Source organism: Onychostruthus taczanowskii, unplaced genomic scaffold (assembly GCF_017590055.1).
Source record: "Onychostruthus taczanowskii isolate IOZ18803 unplaced genomic scaffold, ASM1759005v1 scaffold149, whole genome shotgun sequence".
In the NCBI taxonomy this organism is placed as follows: Eukaryota; Metazoa; Chordata; class Aves; order Passeriformes; family Passeridae; genus Onychostruthus; species Onychostruthus taczanowskii.
Window position 1 is genome coordinate 467,535 of NW_024498674.1, and position 25,763 is coordinate 493,297.

Consider the following 25,763-nt stretch of genomic DNA (forward strand, 5'->3'; position numbering starts at 1 on the left):
AAGAAAAATTATGCTTTCTAACTCCCACATTAAAATAAACTTTTTATAAAAGAAGGTGTTAAGCAATGTACAAAAGTGAGACTGGAAAGATGGTATTATGAGCATTATTCTAATTTACACTGAGAAAAAGTCTTTTTAATAGTGTGAGGAAACATTTTCTTTTTTAAAGGAAAGGAAAGCTAACTGACCTGCTAACTATCCTCACTTGTGTGCAGAAATACAGTTGAAACTATTCTCTCCAGTGCATTTCAAGCATAATGAAGAAACCCACACATTCTTTTGCCATAAAGCTTTTTTCTGTCTCTTCAGGGAAGCAATCAGTCGTGTTTGTGAAGCCATGCCTGGTGCCAAAAGAGCCTTCAAGAAACGAAAGGTATTTTTTTTCTTGTAGAGCAGTTGACTGTATTTTCTCTGTACAGCACAGTGGAGACCAGGCACAGCAGGCAGGTGACTTTAAGGCAGCTTTGAGAATTGCAGATGATTAATCATTTAAAGTATTGGCTATTTTTACTCACTGTATGTTTTCACTTGCCCTTTTGGTCAGGATCTGCTTCTGTACGCATCTGGAAGTATAAGTACATCTAGGATGAAGATTGTGCCTTTATGTTCCTTCCATAGAAACCTCCTCCTTTTACTTTCTTTTGTAGATTGCAGGTGGAAGAGTTAAAACCAACTAATGGGATGCCTTTCCATAAAATGCATGAGTAAATTATGGAAATAGGTGCTGGAAGATACAGCAGAAGCACAAAACATATATAGTGTTGAAAGTGACTAGATTTGTTTTTGAAAGATAGATATACTGATGACATTTGAAGAGTTTGGTAATCACTGATTTCTGGAAATGGAAAGAGCATATGAGGTGATCCTTTGTTCCCTCTGCTTTTTCCGTAAACACCTGTGGCTGATGCTCAGTGCCCAGTGATGATGAGTCCAGTGTGTACCTGATATCATTACTACCATGCTTTTATTTTTATTTGTGTGCTGGGAGTTAGAGTCTTCCTACAGGGAGAGGAGGAAGCCTTGGCTCAGCTCCTGCACTGATGGCTCTCAACGGTCTCTTCCAGAGGCCTGCTAGCAAAGCTGGGATGTGATGCTATCTCTAAGGAAAGAAGCATACAAAGTAGTTAATTATAGCCCTTTTGTGTGTTCTTGGGCACAGAAGGAGAATGTGCAGGTGAAGGAAAAGGTCTGCCTGCTTCTTCAGCTGCTGTACCATCTGGGCAGAATCTTAACAGAAAGGAACGCAATGAAATGCCACTTGTTTGTAATGGAGAATCCGGTCCTGGTAATGTCAGTCATATGTGACAATGTGTCACAGTGTAATTGGAAATTGTCTCAGAAATTAAGACTATGGTTTCACCTCCACCAAATTTATGTCACTGGCATTTCTTGGTTCTCTGGCTTTTCTTTTTAAATTTGAAAGTAAAGACAAAATTATCTTTCTTCTTGGAAAGCAAAATGACACAAAATGTAGTTGAAAAAATAAGTTAAACAGAATTCCAAGTGCCTAGTGAGGCACCTTGCTGTATTACAGGTTTTAAAAGTAATGTTGCTTATAAGTTGTTGAAAAGAGCAACAGAATTTCAGATAAATGTCAGATAAATGTGTCTTTTGTTGGTCTGTACATTCATCATGTTTCTGCCACTAGTAGCATATCAGTTTGGTTAAGGTGACGTGTACTTCCTGAAGCCAAATTTTCACACTTTACCTGCACTGTGGGTAGGTGATCCTTAGGCATGACTCGGGAATCATGAAGGATTAAGGAAAGAAGAGATACAAGAATATTCAAAAGAGTTTGTTCAAAAGAGAAGTTAATGAAGTACTAGCTCTGTAACATGAAGGGTTGAAATAGTGCAGTATGTTACATAGAAGCAGTATGTATGTAGTATATTTTTAATCAGTTAAACAGAAGGGAAAGAAGATAAAATTGAATATATGTAAACTTTCAGGACTACGGAAGCTCAAGTGTGTCCATCCTACTAGGAACAAAACCATCCAAGCTTGCAGGAAGCTTAGGACAAGTGCAAACATAGTGGCAGAAGAGCACTGTCTCCAGTAATTTTGTGTTTATATCCTAATGACCAGCATGAATATTCACCAGTGCAAGTAGAGCAAGTTAAAGGGCTTGGTCTGTTACTGCTGGGCAGCCTTTTTTTTTACAGGCTATGTTTACTTGGATGCAGTTGGTGTCATGCAGCGGTGTGGTTCCCCATAGCTGTCAAAAGCGAGAAGTTTATGAATTTTCCTTTGACAGCATAACTTCTATTGCTGCAATGCCTCCTAAGAGCTGGTGGCATGCCTATAAAAGTTATCAATACTATTACATCCCCTGTATTACATTCTTAGACTTATTCTCTGATAATCTTTAGATGCATATTTCACCACAGCATAAAGAGGTTTTATTTGTCTATTCTGGCTTTTACCTACTCTAAAGTCTACAAGGAAAGTCATAGAATGGTTGGGGTTGGAAGGGACCTTTAGAGGTCATCTAGTCCATAATACTCCGTATCCCATTTTGTGAGCATTCCATTGGTATCACTGGAGTCCCACTTTCCATGTGGCAAGGAATAGTCAGTAGATGTAGAGAAAACAGTAAACTTCAAGAGCTGAAGCTATTTTTATAGGACAAAACCATTGTTGTTTTAAGATACTGACTGAAAGCATTCATCTTAGTCTGCTTACTTGGTCCCTTGGTGAAGATGACACTGGTGCTGTCTCACAAACCCCCTTTTTTTTTTTTTTTTTTTTTTTTTTTTGTGAAGAGTAGATGAAGAACTGCTTGGCTAGTATAATTATTATTATTATTACTGTTATTATTAATAGTAGTAGTAGTTATTGTTGTTGTAGTAGTAGTAGAATAAATGAGAAATAATTTCCAGAGGAAGACATCTGTTGCAATTAAATGATCTTTGAAAAGTCATAAACTTTTTAGAAGCCTTTAAGATCACACTAACCCTGCATACAATGAAGGTCATTCAAAAAAATCAGAGAACCAAAATCTGCTTTTTCCCCCCCTCCTCACAGCCACCAAGCAAAGTCCTTTCTAGCATCTTGGGAAAGAGCAATCTTCAGTTTGCAGGAATGAGCATAATGTTGAATATCTCCACCAGCAGCTTAAATCTAATGAATCCAGATACAAAACAGGTGAGTGTAACTTCTGTATTAATTTGTGAGGCTTTTGATGAACAGCCTGCTACACAATTATTTGCTGTCTGCCAAATACTCAGTTGCTCAAACTTATTCCTCAATAATTTCATAAAATGAATGAACCCAAAATATAATCATAGTGGAAGTCAGCTTATTTCACTATTCAACACAACTTTGATAAATTATTTTCTTCTTGTCATGTTTCAGGTAGATTGGTTTTGCTCTTAAAAGACCTATGATGTGAAATACCATTATCTGGTTGTGAGAGTTCTTATTGAATAAAATTACAAACTTCCAGAGTCATAAAAGGGGTGTGCTTGGAGCAACAGCTAAAATACTGAATGTGCATCCCCAATTTTGTTGTTTTCTTCCCATTTAGAGTCTTAAAGGGCAAACTGTTCCTGAGACACTGCCAAAAATACAGCCTCAGGGATTTTGCAGTGCAGTGAAAGGCCAGACTTTTTAGAGAGACAAGGCAGCCTTTTTAAAGTAGCTCATTTCTTCTTCTTCACTGTGCTGAAGGTACAGATAGACTTTGGGGAATCACTGCAGTGGTTTGTGAATGATGTATGAGATGAGAAAAATCCTTGCTCAGGGTATATATAAAAAGGAAGCAGACAGACATGCGTAGTCACTGCTGTGCTATTTGCTGTGGACCACATATTGCATTAGGGCATACAACTTTCTGCCCAGATACAGACAGAGAGAAAAGAAGTAAAATTCCTACTGTCCTTTGAGGCCTCAGGGTTAAAAAATAAGAAAGAATATATATACATACCATTTATTAAAAATCTTGCTTTTCATTACTATGTTTTTATTCGTATATCTTCATTCTTATTCTTATTTAGAAAACATCACAATTCTCTGCAGTGAGCACTGAGACTGGGGGAGCAGGGCTATGACTGGCAGTAGTCTGTAGCCTTAGTATGGAATATACATAGCAGTGCTTTTCATAAAGATAGTTACTCCCCATCAGAAGCATAAGAACGCGATGTTAATTAGCTTTACTAAGGAAGTGCCAAACCCTGAAAGTCAGCTTGTCATCAGCCAGTGCTATGGCAGAAATGTAGTTAAACTCATTTATTTCAAAGAGTCATCCCCTACATGTTTTGCCTTTTTCTCTGAATTTACAAAACTGTTCATCTTTCTCTTATATTCTTTTTGAGGTAGACACTTCTGGGTGCTGCAGGCCTGGGAAATGTCTGGTTTCTCAGAGATCCCTTGTCTGGCTGTGGCCTCCCCTGTTTCTTTTTTATGCCAAGGATTTGATTTGCAGATAAGCATGGCCCAGCAGCTTTCCCCTGTGAGGCCCCACACAGGAGGATGGCTGCAAACTTCTGTAATAGTTTCTTTTTCCCAGCAGATCTGAAAGGAAAGAAAAGACAAGCCAGGGTTGTTGGCCCTTGTGGTAGAAGGAAAGTAGCTGCATGTACCCCTGCACAACAGTTCTGTGAACATATTAAGCAGGGATGAATGGAACATGATTTTGTTTTGCTTATTTCTTTAAAATGAAGGTTGGCATAGATTAAAATGCTTCTGAACTGTATGCCAACATTAGTGAATTGTTTTATTTTAAACAGTGCAAGGCATTGATACTTTGCTGTATTTCTGTTCAGTATTTTGATATTGGTAGAGGTGAGGTGGGGAACACTCCTACTTCAAACTAAATTAGCTGTGGAATTAAAAAACCTGCCTGACTTGAACTAATGATTTCAAGCACTTTTCAGCTTCCTTAAAATTTTGGAAAAATTAGTTTAGTGACAATCTGAAATTATTTTTCTTTTACATGCTGAAATAAAAGATTAGGTTATGTGCACAAGTCAGGATAGTGATAATATGAAATTGCGTGACAGAACTTTACTACTTCAGTTCTGTTGTTAACATAATCTACATTCTATATGTATTCTATGTACTATATATTCTATTGTTACTTCTTCAAGGGGAACAAGAGAAGGAAATCTTCACTGCTGGGTAGCAGAACACTAATTTACAAGTATACACTTAAAAACCAAACACATCTTTGGAGGCTGTTGTGGGAAAAGCAGGGCTATTGAAAATGAAGTGCTCTTTCCATAAAAGAAACACTACAAATAGTTGTCACCTCTCTCTGACTTGGTGAATCAGCAAGATCCAGAGAATATTCTGTCAGATTTTTTTTTTTCTAAGGAAGGTAGTTGATAGTTCAGGTCTTTAAGAAGCAGGTTAGGGGAAACAGCAGAGAGAATATTTTTCTAGTCTATTTTGTTTTTTCCAGAATGGTTTTTTGTATGTGGTTCCCTCTCCAAAGTGAAGAATCAAGATCCTAAATCTTATTGTGAGAAGCTCTGAGGCACTTAACAGTGGCCTGTTCCATCCCAGATGAGTTCCTTGGCATGGCTTCTGTGACTCAAATATCAAGTGAAAATTTCTTTCAAATGACCTTTTCTTTCTTGGTTGTTACATGATTTCATTATTAAAAGATTTTGTAAGTTGATTCTCAGAATAGCAGAGATGTTCTGCTTTTATTAGAGGTTCAGGACAAATTGTCTTTTCCCAGAGAAATAACATATTAGTTCAAATTGTACATAAGCAATTTGAATTTCAAATGGCCTGGAGTGTGCCTGTGAATTTGTCCACAATGCTACACTGCAGCTAGATTCAAAATTCTATTTGCATATTGTAAACATGTTGATGTTTGAAACATAAAATGACACAGTAGGTGTTGGATGCAATGTTAGGAATCTTAGCTGGTGTAGAGGTTGGCATGGTTTCATTGATTTCACCAGAGTGGCATCAGCAGAAAAATGGTTTGATGAATAGGACCTTTTGTTTCATTCATCATTATCTGTAATAAAGAAAGTGAGTTTTAGCAGATTAAAATTTCTCCAAAGACACTCTCTGACAGGTCTGTATGATTTAGTAGACTTCTGAGTACATTTAGCAATCTTGCAGTATCCTGATACATTTTAAAGAACACCAGAATAGAAACATTTATCCTTAAGTTTGTTTATGCTATCTTGCTATTCTTTGAAGTCCTTATAGGTCCTTATTTGATCTTGATTTTGGATTTTCACCAGCATACAAGCAAAAAAACAGAAATCAGAATTGCAAACTGTAAGAAACCCATCTGACTCACACTTGTTCTTTCTGATCCATACAGATCATAGCAAATCACCATATGCAATCTATCTCCTTTGCGTCTGGAGGTGATCCGGTAAGCGTTGCTGTAAAGCGTTCTCCCACATAGAAACTGCTTTACGAGGGCTGTGTGACAAAATTTAAAGCATATCTTACTAAAAGAAAAAATCACAACAGCTCCTGTTTCTTCTTTCATAAATTTTTCTTGATTGTTGCCATCAAGCTCTCTTTGAGCAGAATGGCTGACAAGCATTCATGGATCCTCCCCTTTGAATGACTGTCACAAAAAATATCAAGGGGCTGTAAGCATTCATATAGCAACTGATAAGCAGGGCTTTGTTTTTCAGAGTAATGTAGAATAGTTATATGGGCATTGTATGGATTTTTATCCTGTTATTTGTCTTGCACTTCTTACAACAATAGAATATGTTGCAGCTATATTTATAGAATTTATAGTATTTATAATAATGCATGCTTTTCTTTCTTTTTTTTTTTCTTCTCAACTGTAAGTGTGAATTGAGAAGACTGTGCTAAATTCTGCCTGCAGGTATATTTGCTACAGTCATGCAGGTTGAAGACAGGCTTTCAGGAAAAGCACAGGTCTTTCTTTTCTGTTTTGCAAAGCTTTTAGATGCACCTACAAAATTTATTTATTTAGATCAAAGGGCAGATTCCTGCTTATTGTGCTTTTCCTTATTTTTATAACCTGATCATCCAAAGGTATATTAATAAATGGGCTTCAAAAGTATTTGTCATTCAGGAAGCAATGGGAAAAATATAAATTAGTGACAGTGCTTACCTCTTACCTAAGAAGTTTGAAAGCTTTTAAACTTAGATTAATTGAATGAGTACCTTTTTCTCCATCATGTGATTATCTGTCATATATCAATTATGTACTACAAGTAAGGCAATTTCTAGCTTGCTTTGGGAGTTAATTCTCTCAGTTCAATTCTGTTAAGGTGAAGATGCTTGGTGCTTTCTCTGTTCATTATGTTTTTGTCAGAAAACATAAAGACAAATTTTATCTTAGTATAGCTTCACTGAGCTCAGTACGATTGCAGAAGGGAAAAGGACACAATATCACAAAAATTTGGGGAACAAAAAATGGATCAACAGTGGCTTGGAAACACAACAGATTGCAATGGATGCTGTAAATGAACAATTCCTGAAGTGGGCAGAGGAGTGATTAGCACAGTTCCCTGCCTCCGTAAGAAGATTCTTTGCTACCCATCTGCCATCCCAAATGCTAGGTCCTGGAAACACCATTTCACACTGCCCACTGATGAAATGATTTACAAGGAAAGAGGAGAGGAACAGCAGTAGAGTTCTGGATTTGGAGTAAACAAGCTCTTCCAAATGTTTTAAAGAGATAAAAATCTCGCTACTGAGTCAGTGAGCTACCAGAGAAATAAAATTGCATGGTGCAAGGGAACCTACAAGGTACAGTAAAATTATGAATTTGTGTTCCCAATAAGACTACTGCATGAATTCATTCTGATGTTGGGAGGAAGAAAGTAGGTATAAGTATCTAATGTTTTTCTACAAGCTTCTCTCTGGTCAAGTAAAGAAGATCTTTAACTCAAAAGCTTGTGCAAAAAGCAGCTAGTTCCTTTGTCCTGGGTGCATGTTGAAGATGACAAAATGCAAGGATGTGATTTAGCTCACAGCTTTATTTACTCATCAGAGAGGTATCTAAACATAACTTTCATCAGCCCTTAATGATTTCTACTTGGTAGTGGACTGCCACCACCAAACTGCATCTCCCAACCACAGCTGGCCTCCAGACCAAAAATGTATCTCCTTATATGACTTTTAAACAGGTTGGAGAAAAGCCATAGTGACTTAGGAAGCTAGAAATGTGCCCATGTTTCTTCAGGAAGTGATTCCCTTATTTTGAAGTTATTTTGGAGTTTGGTTTACTAGGAGGTGAGATAGCTCTCACTTCTCTACCCTGCCAGCCTTTCTGCTCAGGATCTCTGCCTCCATTTGTCATAGCAGTTGCCTTTACCACCTTCCTTCCACTCCCTTTCCATTAATTATATTATTCAAAATATAACACCTGGAGAAGTGTTCCACAGTTCTTGAGAAAGGACAGTATTCTCCTTTGCATATTCTGGCTGTGCCAGAATATGGGAGCTTAAAAATCTCTGTACCAAATCCTTTTATGTGCCATTTCAGAACCATTTTTATTTCACTTCCAAGGCTGTGTTCTCAATCTGCTTTAGCTCTCTTCAGCCCCTCCTGTGATACGCTAAACAATTTTGCTCCACAGTAATTTCAGGTGGCTGTTTCCAGGCTGTCAGAGAAGACATCTGTTTTTTGGAGATATCTGCTGAAATTTTGGAGTGGAGGATGTCATGAGGTCTAATAAGGCAGGTCTATCAGAGGTCCCTGAAGGCAGTGGTTTTTCAATTTCAGCAATACCTCCACATTTTAACACTACAATGCAATGTCTTTAGGCTGAAAATTACAGCTCATTCATACTTGTTTCATACATGTTTTCAGTTCTTGAATGTCAAGGATCACTTTGCTGAATCAGCCAAGTCCTGTACAGTTTTTGGATGAGGGTCTTCTAACTTAGACACAATGAAATGTGCCCACCTTAGGTCCTTAATGGTTTGTCATAGTCAGCTTGAATCTCAGAGCTTTAAATGAAATAAGGTGTAGGTGATTTCAGACTGTCACACCACGCTAGCTATGAAATAGATCTATGATTTACTCAGGCATAAATGTATCCATTAGCTATGCTTGAAGTAGTAAATAAATTGATCTGTGGCCCATTTTCTAGTGTTTCTGGCCCTGAAATAAATAACACAGTGCAATTTGCACCCACACATTCACTCTCTTCCCTCGTAGTGGTCTCTTGGGATTGATGCCAAGCATGTGCTGGTCCCTCAGAGAGTTTCAGGGCATGCTGTGAGAAGCTAGTACAGTGAGACAAGAGCTCTGTATTATTTGGTACTATAGATATAGTCACCTTTGTTTTCCCCTTACTTGTTGATATGCATCCTTATTTCCACTGTAGTCACTGCCCAGACACTGTGCCACAGGATGTGTGAGAAATTATGAGACAAAATGGTAGGGCTATGCTTTTTTAACAGACCAGCCTCACTGCTGCCATGTCTGAGTGCCTTCCAACAATGCATTAACTGACATGGTTACACATCTGTCACCAGAGCCCATGACTGTGCTTCATCATTTCCCTTGCTCTCTCCTTAGGAAGGAAATTGTGTAGACGTTCAGTACAGTGATTTGTTTTGGGTGGCTGGTGGTGGTATATGCTTGCACTAGAAAAAACTGTGCTGAAGAAGTCTATCTTTTAACTGAAGATTGATGTTTATTATGACATTAGATCTTGGCATAATTGGCAATTATCTTGGATCAGTCACCTGAAAAGGTGTAGATTTACACAGCCAGCTGTAACGCAGCCTGTGTATCCCTTGGGTTTAGCATACCTGACCAGCCAGGCATGTCAGGAAATACCAGACCTAACCAGGACTTCCTGATTGCATCAAGGCAATATGGCATTTTTCAGATTTATCAGCAGGCCTAAGTGTTTCCCAGAAACCCAGGCCTTTCTGTTTCATCTGCATAATAATAGAAGTCTGCACCATTTGTGCACAGGAGCATAGAGTGGCAGTAGAGGAAGAAAAAAATCCTGCAAGAAGATGTCTGTGTGCTCTTGCCGGAAAATCCACCAGGCATGTGGCAACAGGTGTGTCAGGGAGCAGCCTAAGGGCAGGGGGAGGGCGTGCAGGGATACTGGGATACTGCTTGTCAGAGCCAAGCAGTGGCTGAACACCTCTGTGCCATATGGCACTGTAGTCAGTAAACACCTGCTTGTCACACATGAATAAATGCCATTGCTCAGTAGTTCTGAGGAGCAGCGCTGTTACTCCCACTCTTTCTGCCACAGAACCAGATGATTATTCATGTTATGAACCAAAATCTCTGGGTAGTTTGAAGATAAGGATTTGCAATTCTATTTCCTCCTAAATGAGGCCTGGGCCAAATCCTACTGAGTTTGTTTGATTGATAGAAGAGATTTTAAAATTCTGCTGGATTAGATAATATTCTGTAAAAAGGCAAGTGGTAAAAGGAAATGAAGACTCATAAACGTTTATATGGGGGTTTAAGTAGTATGCATCTGTAGTGCAAAATATGTCATTTGGGGCTCTGCCCAAAGGACTGTACATACTCTGGACTGTGATCTTTTGCTGTAATCTGTGCAAATATGTTTTTGCATTCATTGTAGGTATCTTAATTTTTTGACAGGATACTTCAGACTATATTGCATATGTAGCTAAGGATCCTGTTAATCGTAGAGGTAAGTTATAAATATCTATTTGTTGTCTATTTTTTCTTTGAAAAACACTAATTATTAATGGTTTAGGTCAGATAACACCTCCTCCCCCCCATCCCACCCTGAAAAACATGAATGTAGAATGTAGCCCAATCAAAGGATGGCCTGTGACAGAGCCATGGAAAGATTGTGCAATAAGAAGCAGCAGTTTTCTCTCAAGCTTGGAATAAATAGGTCTTGCTGCTAGTTCATACCCAAATATCACTGTGATTCTCTTCATCTCTTAAATCAAACACTTGCCTTACTTGGCTGTGTAAGCTTCTAGGCAACAGCCAAGTCTCACCTACACCCAATCAATGTGCAAGAGCTAAGAAGTCTTCTGATTAAATCCTCTGATGAGGCAGCTGTATCTGTTAGGTCTTCCTAGTACACACCTAAGTCTTCCTGGCAGAATCAGATTCTTTATCAAATAACTAGCTTTACAGCCAGCTTGCTGTAATTCTCTTTCTCAGTAAAGTTTTATTCAAGGTTGTATTGCTTTAGTTGCAATCAGTCAGGGATAGGGACCTGCTTATTGATTGTGTTCACTAGGTCTTAATGCAACATACAAAGTATTTTGTAATGTACCTGAGAATCTACTTACTAGTCATAGATCATAAAGAGAGAAGATCAGACTATCTCAAAAAAAAAAAAAAAACAAAAACAAAAAAAAACCCCCAAAAAACAGACATTAAGAGACAGTAAGTACTTCCAATAGGATTTCTGGAAAATTCAGACACTTTATCTCCAAAATGCCAATCCTGCCAAACGCTCAGCTGCCCGCCTTACCATCAGCACAACTGACACAGTAGCTTCCATATGTAGTCATCTTTAACGATATCTGAAGAATCTGCTGAGTCCATGTGCAGAGATATTCAGACTTGAGGGTATTAGGTCATAAATAATACCTGCCCAAAGCGTACTAATTTGCTGAATGTAAGTTAAATACCTAGAAAACTTAAAGGGAATGGGAGGTAGGGAATAGTCCAGTTCTTTGCAATGCTTGTTCCATTACAATATCCTGTTGGACAGGCTCCAGTGTCAGACTATGGAATGCATGGTGCAGAGCTGCTCTCCAGCCCACCTGCTTTAGCAGTAGCCTTCTGCTAAATCCAAGACTGATTTAGCTGTTCTGAGAGATCTCAGTCAGTGTAGGGACTAGCACTGTAGGCCAGATATATGCTCTGTAGAGTTTGGAGGAGCCCTGTGCTCTGTCTTCTGTCATGTTCCTCCTGCACTATGTTCTTCCTGTATTATGTTCCTTCTATCTTACATCCTTAACTTCCTATGACTGTTCCTTGTTGAGCTAGGCTATCCTAGACTGAGAAGTCATTTGAGCACCTGATATTGTTGTCTTCCTTTGGTGTACTCAGGTCAAGTAATTTCTCAGTTTTCTTTATAAAAAGATTGACTGATTGTAGCATTCCAGCTGCAGTGCACATCCTCCACCCTTCAGATAATTTCTGTACCTCCTTCCTTCATTTTTCTGCAGCTCTTTCAAAAAGGCATATGATATCTACATAACAGGGGCTGTCACTATAGCAGAGAATGCACCTTCTTATTTTTCCTTCGTTTTGTCTTCTTCTTCATCTGGTCCCTTCTAAGCCCTTTTTGCTGCAGTGAAGCACTGTTACCTCATGTGAAATTCTTTCATGCTGTGGTCTTTAAGCCTTCAGCATTATGGCTTTCCTATGGGTGCTTTCCCCACTCATCTGTGTACAACACTCGTCAGTGTTTTGCGGATCAGTGACTTTGTATGTCACCTATTAAAAGGGTCTAATTTACCAAGGGACCTGAATTGCCCTCTTTTACCATCACTTGCTGTTCTGTCATTCTTTGTGTTGTCTGCAAATTACTTTAAAAGGGGATTTGTCTTTATATCTGTATCTAGCGAAAATGTTACTGCTGCTGTTACTGATGCTACCCTACCACCAATGCTGTAGTATAGCTTGCATATTGGATTCATTTCTTCACAAGGATGGAATAGCTAACTTCGTGCTTTGCATTCTGGATCTAGCGAGTTCAAGGCTGTCTATTTTCTGCTGTAACATTCACAAGAAATCATCTCTGTGTGAGCCAAACCTTCTCATGCTTTTACAAGAAGCGTATCTCCTACCTGCTGAAAGTCCATTCACGTATCCAAGGAAACAGGTTACTCATTATGTCACCTACTGAAACTACTTAATGACTCATGCTTCATTTCAGCTCCAGAAAGGTTTAGCAGTGAGCGATATCGCCTCCTTAAATTTGCACTCTAGTTATGGAGTGCAAACATTTTAGCTTTGTTTGGCCTAACTACTTTTGGTCCACGTTTTCAGAGATAAATGTGCACCTTCCACGGGGGCTGATTGTTCAAGGCCAATAGCAGTATTGCAGAGGGCATAAAAAAACAAATGCCTCACTGCTAGTCAGGGATGTCTGCCTCTGTTTTTGGACGCATGGAGGTCCTGTTTTTGTCTGCTGAATCCACTTTCAACATGTATCTAGGGGCGTTTTCCCTGGACGAGGCATTTCAGCTTGCTGGTTGGCATAGCAGATGCTCTAGGGTGAGAAGAGAACACCACTGTATCTGTCTGGCACTGTGATCGGTGCCATCTCATGCTGAATGAGGTGGTGCTGCTGCTGCTGCTGCTGCTGAAGAAGAGAGAGCAGACATTCCAGACTAGCAACTGCAGGTTTCTTGGCCCTTTTTCTGGCCTCTCCAGAAGTCTATCCAATATTTCAACCTCTGAGAAAGTCATATCTAAACCTACTTCGTCTGCCTGTATTGCTTTATCTAAATGTCAGAATCAACCCTTATTTGTAGGACACTGGCATCCAATGCACTTGGTTCCAGTGAGTTGGACACTGGGCATGTACTAAAATGCAGTTTTTCAGCTGAGGACTTTATAGTCAGGTTATTAAAGCAGTCAGGGGTGAACAAAACAGTAGCTTTGAACAAGAACCCACTTTCCTGTGGCAGAACTTGGAAAAGAGCCAGTTTGAAATCCAGTCCAATCTGCTATAGCCAGCAGACAATATGCTTGTCCAACTCTGAGTATGGAAAATTAACTCACCTGGGCTTCTCTGGACATCACTGAGATGTTGTTTATTGAGATCTTTAGCTTCCACCTCTTAGCACCCATTTATGTTCCTGCAATGTTGAGTTGCAGGAACTTGTCAAGTTCACCTCTTTATGTTTTCACATATGATGAGACTTCCAAGCCATTCTCTGATTTAAAACCAGTACAGATATATCTGCACAGATAGCTGATAAAGGTTTCGCAGTCTTTATTGGAAGAGAGCTTATGTTGCTGTCCTCCCCCTTTACTGCCTCAGTGGGTGGGTTCAGAGAAGTTGCACATGGGGAAGTGCTGGAGCTAATCAGATTGCTGGCTCTGTATTTCTCAGCAGCCCTGCAGTTTGCTGGGAGTGTCTCCATGCAAACAAGCAGGAAAAGGTACCAACCTCTGTATTCCTGGAATAAGATCAGGGCTCATTATGTAGGAAGTATCTGTGGACACTGCTCCTCCCTCAGACTGTAATTTGGGAAAAGAGAGCAGCTTGTGAACTTGGGGTGATTAGACATAAAAGTGAAGTAATTAAACTGTGGAGAAAAAAAAAAAAGAGCTTTTACTGTTATTACCATCTATTAATATTTGTGTAATTTAAATTTAAAGCTTAGAATTCTTACATAATCTATTGCATTCAGGTAATAACAAGTGAAATGTTATAAGGTTTTTTCTGTTCGTGGACTTGTTAAAATAGTGGAACAGATTTGTGATCTTGTCTATTGCAGTTATACATTAGTCCCATTTTATGTAACCTTTAAAAAGTTGTGATTACCTGAAATTCACAGTTTCAGAATTGGCTTTTATTGAAATGTGCACATCACTAAGCTTGACATGTAGGTATTTTGTCATAGGTCATTGCATCCCACCATGACATAAACAGTGATTTGCATGTGTCAATCTTTTTTATTTAGCTTGTCATATACTGGAATGCTGTGATGGCCTTGCCCAGGATGTCATCAGCACCATAGGGCAAGCATTCGAGCTTCGATTTAAGCAGTACTTGCAATGCCCCTCTAAGGCACCTACTTTATCTGATAGGTGAGTGCAATTGCAGAAGGACCTTCTTTAGCTTTCAGTTTACTTGATAAAATGTGGATAATGTTGCTGGGCACAGACAGGACTTGAATACTTAAAAATTATTTCTGCTGTATTAGCAAAACAGTGTTTGCCTAATGAACATGAAAGTACAGTTTAAGATAGACTAAATATGGATTTTACAATGATGTTAAAACGATCTTCTGTTTTGTGCTCTAGTTAGTAGGCAGAGATGGATGGCCAAGAATGGTTGTTATTTGTGGCATTTCCTCATTACTGTCACAGCAGCTGTGTCAGTTTAGATGGAGTAGGTTAGACTGCTGGGATTCCAAATGACTAATGGTGTTTCAGTATTTCTCATATTAGGGTGATGTTTCTAGTAATGTGATATATTGCAGGGAGGTTTGACTGCACTGAGATCTGGAGGATACAAACTCTCCTTGTATATGTTCAAAAGGCTGGGATATAGTATTTTGTTTTCTTTGGAGACATGGATTGCTATGTGCTTACTAACATTACTAGAAACCCTAGTGAACTTTTACCCTCTGTAATCTCTTACATCAGAGCAAAAACAGTTATATAGGGACAATGCTACTATCCTAATCTGGAAGCATGCTATATTCACATCTCTTGACTTTGTGAGGTTCTTACAGAATTACATTGGTGATAGAGCAGTCATAACTAAAGACAAAGATTTAGAGCCTAGTCAGTCAATCAAGTCATAATATTACAAGTGCTATTTTAAGGTTAGATAAAGTTGTTTGTTAATGCAGTTTATAATGGTCTTTAAAGCCAAGTTCAAACATACTCTTCTCAGAATAAAGAATTTGGTTCATTGCAAAGGAGGTTTATGTCAGTTTGACTAAACAGAGAAGACTTGACACATGATCCATCATTGCTTCCTGACTTACAGTGGTAGCTGAAGTGTCCATACAATATGCTGTAGTGATCCTCTGACAGGCAGTCTTAACCCGCTGAAAGTGTCTGTAAGTGCTTTAAAAAGTATCTTTAAACGAGAGGCAAAAGAAAGCACTCTCTTCCTTACAGGATGCAGAGTTTTGAGGACCCATGGACAGAGGAAGATAACGAGGCAACAGAGCATCCCTATTACAACGACATCCCAAATAAAATACCTCCCCCTGGCGGATTCCTTGATGCCAGGCTCAAAACAAGGCTTCTCACTGCTGCAGACACAGCTCAGGTAAATATAATTTCATTTCTACTCTCCTGCTGATCGATCCAAAATTTTTAAAAGACGTGTTTTATTGTGGATACCTTGGGACTGCCTGTAATTCACAGCCTTTCCTGTGTGGCCAGTTTCCGTCTGAATAGCCATTGCAGATTGAGAGGGCAACACATTAGGCAGAATCAGAACAAGTTAAAGGTGGCGAAATCCTTGTGGTATTAAAAGATTAATGAGGTTCAAGGAACAGAAATCCACTAGGGGCTACTACATTTGCAAAAACCATGTCTGCTTCAGAGAGTATCAAATAGTGCACATTAACTGGGAATGATTTAATGCAGAATCATTTAAACAATCTAGTGCAGCCATACTAACAGTTCATTATGTTAATGACTCGGGAGTGATCAGTATTCAGCCAGGTTCTTAGGTAGGTTTTGCACCTCATGTTGAACTAAGGTCAGCTTGAATATTTCTGCCAGCACTCCTGTTGAAAGTTTGACTGCAGTATCAATGTAGCCCCCTAAGAGGTGTTTTCGGATCCAGCACAAATTTGCTTAAATCCTGAGGGATCCTGTCTGTAGCCAACATCCTCCCCTCAATGCCCAAGTACTTCCCCTGGCACCAGGGTGAATCTTTCAGCTTATGGTGAAGAGTGCTGGGGTTGTCTTCTGGTCCCAGCTGTGTTTCTGTGGAACACTTTTCCCAGTAACAGGTTGACAAGACTCACTACGTGGTAGAAACTAAAGAAATTAGGCATCATTTGGTGTCACAGGGGGTCACTAAAAGCAGAAACCAGGGAAGAACACCTGAAGGTGACTGGTAATATCTTACACTTAAGCAAATGTATTTGGGATACATATATGTTCTGAAATTATGATGAATTGGAAAGGAAGAGTGAGGGTACACAAAATACATCCAAGGGAATTGGCAGAGCCGCTTGTAATGTGTTTGAGCATTTTAAAGGCAATTTAAAAATTGCTTGCACATGTGTCCATTCTAGTCTGCATCAAGAATTGGAGGAGAACAAATTTATTATCAGAGCCATCACTTAGGAGAAAAATTCAGTGAAGAATGGCATCACGGGCCTGTTAAACAAGGTGAGTTTTGCTACTTTTAGCTGTAATACTGCAGGTGGTCTTGAAGGACAAAGCATGTGAAACTCTGGTGCCTCAAAGCCTTAAGGCAATGAACGGAACTTGGTTGATAGGTTCCCCTTGTCTGAGTTTCAGTGTTGATACCAGTGAAAAGTACTTGATAATTACCTCTGGATAAATTATTAAATGCACACCTTCATTAAATATTTTTTTCTGCAGAGCAGTACATAAATAGAATTACCCAGAATTTCAGCTTTCTAACTTTCTATATCTTAAAACCCCATGATATTTAAGGGTCTGCTGCATGATCTGTTCTGAAAATGTTACCCACTAGGGTATACAAAACAGAATTTTTAAATGAAAAACCTAAAGTGAAAAGTTTAATTCAAAATGTGAACCAATGTTCTCTACTCAATAAATAGCAAATAGTGAATAATGTTCCTTTTGTTGTCTTTGAATTTCAAGTAATTTCAAAACACATATAAAAGTTTCACCCCATTCAGCTTTATTTTACTGTGTTTCTGGGGACACTTTTGTTCAAAGGCCAGAATATATTCCCTATTGTTAATCTGTACATATTTGAGGATTTTATACCTTCTCCTCCTCTCATAACTCCCCAACAGAATATAATTTTTGAAATTTACAATCTTTATTTACAAAGATTTCCTTTCCTCCTGGGAAATAAGCCAACCATATCCACATTGAAACACAGTTCTGAATCCATTAATTAATACTTTTTCTACTAGATCAAACAATTATTGACTTATATCTCCCAGTCCAGGAAATTTTAAACCTGTGGTGATGTGGTGTGATGATAATTGGTCAGCAGTGCTCTGTCGATTACACAAAACAAGTCTTGACTTTTCTAGGATCTCTGGATATTTGTAGTATGTCAGAAGAGAAATCAGAAGTAGCACCAACAGGAGATCTGCCAATATATGTAAACACCCAGCATATAAATAGAGAAGATCTATTGGCACTTCAGGCAGATGCTGAAAGTACCTTCAGTGGAACAGTAGAGGATGCTGAAGCAAACAGCCCAGGAATGGATCTGTTTGACATGAGTGAGTTCCCTTTCTATTCACTTCCTTTCTAATAAGTGACCAAATATGTTTATGCATTAGTTCTGTATTAATTAAAAAAAAAAATCAGTTTTTGAAATGTAGTGTTCCTTGTGTAATTATGGTGAATTTTAATATCCATTGTGGTTTCATATTGGATGGAACTAAAATAAGAGTGGCTGAAGACTTGGAGCTAGTCTGTGTAACATCCGAGTTAAGTTTAGTTGCAGTCCATGTTATCCTTAATATCATGGACAATTATGTCAGAAGAAAAATTAATCAGGAAGCTTGCCATACAGGAAAGTAAAGGAGGGTGAAGGTATGGATAGGTGAAGAACTGTCTTCAGCCTGTCCTGTGAGTATGTTATGAGGAAGTCAATGCATATATGAAAAGCTTTGTGCTACCTGAAATCTAGCATGGAAATTAAAATACTGACTTACTTCTTAGTCTGGATAGGCCTGCTGTCCTATCTGTTCCAGCTTCGAAGGCAGCTTTTCCTAGATCAGAATCATCACCATAGCTGCAAAACCACAGCTTAAGCATCAGCCATAGTTTGGTATTGGTGCTACTAATACACATTGTTTTCAGACTTGAGAAGATAGATATATAATGTGAAGAAAGACTGAAAGCATTTGATGCACAGAAAATTTTTTTGGGTTTTCTACCTTTTTCTCTTCCTGCCTCAAATAAATTGCTTCTCCATGCTTTATTTAATTCAGTTCACATAATTAAAGGGCAGTGAGACAAAAGTAGTTGGTGCCTAAAAATTATTTGAAAATAAAGTATCTACACTTCTGTTATCTTAGTATAGAAAAAAACATTTTCCTGGCATGTTTTTGCTGAGATATGGCTCTATTTCCACAACCTAGTGGGATGTTCAATTGAAAGAAAGGAGGAGGGAAGAAAGTTGATGGAGTATCTGTCTGTGAATATAGGTCTGAAAGGAGAAAAATCTGCTATTTGAAATCAGGGATGTTAACTGTTATCAGCCATTGGAACATCAGAGAACAGTAGTATTAGAAAATGTGCCAATTAGTCCTAAGATAGTGGCTTGTTGAGATAAACATATGTTAGACTTTATGCAGACTGCGGTATAGTGAAGACATTTATAAGCTACTTTTAATAGCTGGCTGACATATCAATAAACAGTAACAGCACAATATCTTTCCTATTTATTTGGCCTAAACTAGCCTCTCTGTGGCCCCATGCAAACAGGGCTTTGTACTTCTTGCTTCTGAACAATCTGTTTAGAGCTGGTGTATCGCTTCTCTGTGCTGCTCTCCAGATGTCCTTTTGTAAGCCTAGGGGCACAGAACAACATTTATTTTTGATATGTACTGGTGGGCGAGATGAAGGTCGTGCAAGAGGAAGAGGTCAGTACAACATGTAACAAAGCACCCCGTGCACCCTCTTTGCTATTTTTGTAAGACTGTTGGGATCCATAATGACACTTCTTTCTACTCAACTCTACAGTTGCACTGAGTTCAGGAGGTACCTGAGGTTTAAAATATGCTTCCCCAAGGCTGGTTTTAACTAGGCAAATGGTGTTAAATGTCTTAACCTGTGTCTGTTTTGTGAAGTTCTCTTCCTAGATGGAGGTAGGAGTAGGCTGAGTGGTGAGGGTGAATGTTCCCTACTAGACATAGCCTTGGGCTGGAGACTTGGTAATGGATAATTTTTAAATGAATAAGTTGTTTGAACAGAAACCAGATATGAGTATAATGACATTAGGTACCCCTATTATGTAATTTATTTGAAATTAAACTGTCTGACATACCTAGAAAGACTGAAGGAAAGATTTGCCTGCTACCAGATCATATAAATACAGCTGCTGACAATAGCCACTACTTAAATAAACCAGTATCTTTCAAGATATCCTGCCAAGGTTCAGGCTGATTTTTATCAGTACCATTCTGTGCATAACATATATTTTAAAAACATTGCACTCCTCAGTCTTAATATATTATGTAAATCAGTATGTCTATTAATGTATCTTCTCTTATTTTTTTCATAAAGATAAAGAGAAGTGGTTGTAATGCAAAACAAATTCCGTTTAAAATGATCAGAAAATCACCATTTGGCTACTTTTACCTCTGAATTTACCTCTGAATGATCGTGCTCTTGTTTCTATTTCCATAACAAGAACCATTTGAAGATGCTCTTAAGAATCAAACATCTGAGGCTATGTTGAAGAAATCCACCTCCACGGGATGCACCAGTCCTCCTTTATCTAGAGTAGCTGTCCAGACTGAAGCTGAAGAGCTGAGTGCAGAGCCATGGTATCAAGGAGAGATGAGCAGGAAAGAAGCAGAACAGCTATTAAAGAAATGTGGAGATTTCCTTGTGAGGAAGAGTACCACGAATCCTGGCTCCTATGTGCTGACAGGCATGCACAAAGGACAAGCCAAGCATCTTCTTTTGGTGGACCCAGAAGGAACTGTAAGCACTGACTCCTCACTAATAGATGAGGTTTCTGACTCTACTCATTTTCTGTAAATGCCTTTAGTCTTCATTACAGCTTGTTCACACCTTACCATAAGCACCACTTCATATCTCTGATGTGCCATCACCTCCCTAATTCTCTCCCTGATGCCTAGCAGAAGACCTAGCACATGATTTCTGCACATTGAAAGGATCTTAGGATCTTAGGGATCTGATTCCCAAGCAAGTTCACACTTGGACCACTGCTGTGCAGTCTTGGTCAAAAGTGCAGCTAAGCCACTTCAGCTTTCTTGCTAAAGGAAGGAGGTTTGGCTAGTCTGCTTGGCATCTCTAGGATATGGATACCCAGGATATTGGCATACCTGGGATATGGACCAGGCCCTCTGTGTTTTCCTGCATGTATGCCCAGGAGAGAATTGGGGTAAGCCTGATCCATCTCCTTGCTGCAAAAAGACCCTCTCAGCTGATTAAGGGACAGTCCCCACAGCAGGATGGAGGGGGCAAGGGAGCTCTAGTTTTCTGTAGCTGTCCTGTCCTGCTTCTGTGGAGGCATAAACTCTTCAGAGAGATTGAAATCACTCTAACGAGTTTTACTCTTAGCTCCTGATAGCTGCAAGTAGGCAACTCCTTTTCCTCTATAAAGGACAGTTTTAGATAACCAGCCCCAAGATAAGTGGGAAAACTCCCACAAAGGAGTTGGCCTGTTGGCATCTGATCTGAGAAAGCCGTGACAGAATTACATCAGTCCTGCAGAGTCCGTATTGCAGTAGTGAGGAGCGTCCATGGTACTTGTTGCAATTAGTTATATTTGCCACATGAGGCCAGTCAAAGAATGATTTTGCACTTTTGAGGTGCCAGCTGCCTAGTTCTGGGTTTGATGGGTACATCAGCCGTGGGGAGTGACTTTATGCCTCTTGAGGGACAGCTTCTGCGCTAAAACTTGCCAAAATTAGGTTACCTTGTTGACTCCTGCAACAAGGTAGCCTAATTCTCTTTTCCGCCTGAACCCACAAATAACTGTTAGAGGCTACTGCATGGCAAACGCTGCTGTGTGACCTGGCAAGTGCAGGAATGCTGCGTCTCACCAGGAGCTCTGCTGCAGGGCTGGCATGGAATACTCAGTTCCTGTGATGACTTCCAGAGCATCTTTTTCCTGTACAGGTTGGAGGGGCTCCCCCATCTTTGCTGCTCTGCCTCTACATCTCTAATTTGCTGACCTCCTTGGTTGGGGACCTGCTTGTTATTTGCACCTATCCTTCCCTCAGCCTGATTGTATTGTCATGGCCCAAATGGCTCTGAGATGCCTGGCTCAGGAGGCACTGTTCCAGAACAGTGATTTTATGCAACTGTGGTTAGTTGCAGACAGCTGTGCTGTCTGTATGATTTGTGAGATCTTGACACAGCTTCTGAGCAGCCCTATTTGCAGCTTGTCAAAGTGGAGAATCATCAATAACATGCCAGTCTGTGGCCAGCTGCCACAGCATGCCAGTGGCTTGCATTTCATCTGCATGGTCTCAGTGGGATTGTTCCTGAAGACTGATTCACACAAATGTTGCCTGAAAATTAATTTCACACACAGTAGCCAGTGACATGTAACAAGTCTTAAGGGTGTGTTCTCAGAGCAGAGTTAACTGTCCAGTTGCTTCTGCTCTCATCCAGCTAACAAAAAAGTAAAAAAATATAAAAAGAGATCCCTCATTCAGACAACAGATGCCTAAAATGGAGGACTGCAGGATTTTTCTGCATTTAGAATTAGACCTCTGTAATGATAGTGTTTAACTTAGGTAAGAACATCTCAGAATACAGATAAGTAAAGTTAGTGCTTTTTAGAAGATATATTTTCATTTTGAAAATATAGTTTAACTTTAGAGACAGTGATATTTCAAAGCAGAATTCTTCAGAAATTGGGAGAGCCTTTTCATTTCTTTCAGTGATATAACTATGTGTAGACTGACCAGAAAGCATCATATGCCATCATAGCATCATAGTTATTTGTTTCTTTTTTTTTTTTTTCAATCCTGTGACATATTGTGTTAAACTTCTAGCAATTTTACAGAACTTAATGTTGAAACTGAGTTATTTCAGGAGAGGTGTCCACCACAACATAAGATGACTTTTGAAAGTTTTAACACAAGTTTTTCTCTCTTCCTCAGAATAGATCAAGGAAAATAAACAACATTTCTTACTCAGAACAGTGGTCACAGGCATTTGCTTGAGGCAGTGTAGAGCCAGCCCTATACAAAGTTTTAGTGCAACATGCTTGCTTGAGGTGGATTTGTGCTCTGCCTGTAGCAGTTGTGTGCCTAACTCATTTGAAACATAGGAAGGAAATGCTTTGTGAACATGTGGCTAAATAATTAGACATTGCTTTGTAATATAGATTAGTTTTTGTGTTCTGATAATTTTGACTGTTTTATCCTGCAATATCAGTTTCGTCCTATCCACCACCTGTGGGTGGAATATTGTATACCAGCAGGATGCTGCTACAGAGAGCTGGCATGGGGTCTAGAAAAATGATTTTTCCTGCCCTGAAGTGTTTCAGTTCCAAAGGCACCAGGATGTATTGTGCAGCATAGGACAAACCCAAGTTAAGCACATATGGTGGATGGATCACTTTCTAGGAATGGAATTTTTGATTAGTGGAAGAAGAAAAGCACAAAAATGCTGAGGTGTACAAAGCAGCTGTTTTCTGACACATCTGGCATGTTAGCTCTTCCTGATTAAAAAGGTACACACATCTCAAAGAAGTAGGTGGTCCTTTGAAGAAGAAAATCTGACAGTGAAACAAAGTCATGAACAGACGTTTTCAAGCAGACCTATTCAGAAAGAGTAATAAGAGTAGGCCGGTCCACGAAAGTGCATGCACAATATCTATTTGGTGAAAATAGGGGAGTGAGAGAGAAAATAGAAGCCACACTGGATAAGCACCAAATTTCCACCAATTTTGATGGAAGAGGTAACAGTTTCTAAAATATTATTTTGTCATTTTATTCTTAGATAATTTTAGTGTTAAGCTAAGGGGGAAAGTACCTTATTCTTTAATCTATCTTCTTGCATCTTTTTTTTTGAAGGTTCGTACAAAAGATCATGTCTTTGACAGCATAAGTCATCTCATCAACTATCACCTTGAGAATAATCTACCTATAGTTTCTTCAGTGAGTGAACTCTGCCTGCAACAGCCTGCTGAAAGAAAACACTGACTCGAGACAACTATTTTAGTTATTGCAACTTGCAAGTTATAACTGGTTGAAATTGCAGATCTGAAAGGAAAATATACATTAAAACCCCCACCCCACATATTCACATACATTTCACAAGTATGTTTTATTTAAGAAGCTCCATTTCGTATAGTCCACTTGAACATTTTCAATGCTTTATGTGACATGAAATCACATCAGAAGCCTTTCTTAAAAGGAATTTCAACAAAATTGCTCAGATTCTCTAATGTGAATGTTAATAGTGTATATACACATTATATATATAAATACAGTATATATTTATATTTTTCAAGTCAGTCTGTTGACAGTATAAAACTATCTTCTGTGCCATGTGTTTTTACCAAAAAGAAAAATAACAAGTTTGATTGCTCAGATAAAAAAAATAGAATTCAGCAGTCTCAATTTCTTGAGAAATTTAATATTACAAATCTTATTTCTGATTTTACCTAAGAAGCACAACTATGGGGATTACAGATGGATTATGCTAGTTAACCATGGAAGGAATCTGAATTCAGTAACTAGTATTCCAACTCAGAAATTTAGCATAAAATGTTTTTTAAAAGCATTATTCACTGTCACTGATATCAAAAGGATTTTATCTTTCTGACGTCAAGTTTGAATTCTTATATGATGCTATTCAAAACATTTGTATCTTACTTTAGCAATGATTTGGTGTGATCTCTATGTGTATGACGTGTGTGTTTTGATTTTTCTAATGATATTGTAACAGTATACTGTAACTTTAATTTTTTGATTTCAGTGTTAAGGTTATTTATAAGTAGTTCTCTGCTTATGGTGAAGATCTAGGTGTCCTTGAACTAACAGTCTTAAACAAGATGTTGCATATTGATTAGACAAGTTCAAATAACTTGTGTTTAATAGGTTTAATACAAGATGTACATGACTGTTCAAAGACATATCTGAAAAGTCTTTTCTTCTTGTAAGCAGTGAAAACTATCTGAACTCAGTGGTCAGTTTTGCAAATTATGTCACTTGCATTTACTTGCCAAAGCATAACTTCATTTTGGCCTTCAGCAAGTGATAGCTATTGGAAATATACTGTTTTTCTCTAAATATCAAGTTTAAAAAATACACATACAATAAAGACACATTTCTGGCAGCAATGCCCTTGACCTTTGGTACTGGGAAATGCTTTAAGGGATGTTTGTACTGTCCACATTCAAACATTATATAAAGTTATTTTCCCATTCTATGAATCTCATTATGAGTCAAATTTAATAGACACAGTTCCTGCAAATGCAATGCTTGTGCCAGAGTCAAGACTTAGCCTTCAGCAATCCAAGGTCTTCTCTAGCACCAGTCTCTCAAATCAAATCTTCAGATCTGATTCATAAAAACTCAGCAGGGTAAGTCTAGGTTAAGTACCTGCCTACCCTGCAGTATACTTAAAGTTACATTTGGTTCTAAGAATTTGCCAAGTTTAAAAATTTGTCAAACCGCAATCAAACTGACTGAAGAATTCACTTAGAATATATTCAGCAGGACTATCATGTTAAAAATCTGAAATAATTTTCTTGTAGCTTCTGCTTTTAAATATGGTGAAGTTACCACTTGAAAGTTTGATTTTGAGTAATCTCAAAACTGAAAATTATTGAGACACCTAAGACTACTCATGCACCTATGTAAAAATACACTTGATTCTGTAATTAGGACATCCAGAAGCCAAAGACATTAGTGAACCAAATGCTTGTGATTAATTTTACTAAAGATAGTTATTATTTCATATTTCTAGGTTTGAATGGGAGCTGAGAGCTAAGGAGAGCAACTAAATGCTGAATTCAACCCAGATCAGTATGGCGCTGAGTTTGGAGGAATTCTTGAAATTTTGTTTTACTAGGCTGGGAGTGGCAAGGAAATAGGAACAGATCTTACATGCCAAAGTAGTACTGACCAAAATGACTTGTTGGAGAGTCTCACAAAATGATTTTACTCACCCATGTCTCACCATTTTCCAGTTTAAATTATCTTAGCTGCCACTTTTTTTTCTTATATAATGCTTGTTATTCCATGCTCTAACCTCCCTGTAGCCATGTCCTGGAAAGTTTTCAC

At 38.6% G+C, this 25,763-nt stretch overlaps 1 protein-coding gene across 1 annotated transcript in view; it reads left to right on the forward strand.

Annotated features, from left to right (window-relative positions):
• Positions 1-23,675, forward strand: part of SHC3 (SHC adaptor protein 3) — a 51,712-nt gene extending 28,037 nt beyond the window's left edge. The window contains exons 3-12 of the mRNA XM_041398458.1: positions 310-373; positions 3,025-3,144; positions 6,287-6,340; positions 10,540-10,591; positions 14,571-14,697; positions 15,742-15,895; positions 16,878-16,974; positions 17,841-18,035; positions 20,177-20,472; positions 23,547-23,675. Of these exons, the coding sequence (XP_041254392.1) occupies positions 310-373; positions 3,025-3,144; positions 6,287-6,340; positions 10,540-10,591; positions 14,571-14,697; positions 15,742-15,895; positions 16,878-16,974; positions 17,841-18,035; positions 20,177-20,472; positions 23,547-23,675 (1,288 nt within the window). The remainder of the gene's footprint in view (positions 1-309; positions 374-3,024; positions 3,145-6,286; positions 6,341-10,539; positions 10,592-14,570; positions 14,698-15,741; positions 15,896-16,877; positions 16,975-17,840; positions 18,036-20,176; positions 20,473-23,546) is intronic.
• The last annotated feature ends 2,088 nt before the right edge of the window (positions 23,676-25,763 follow it).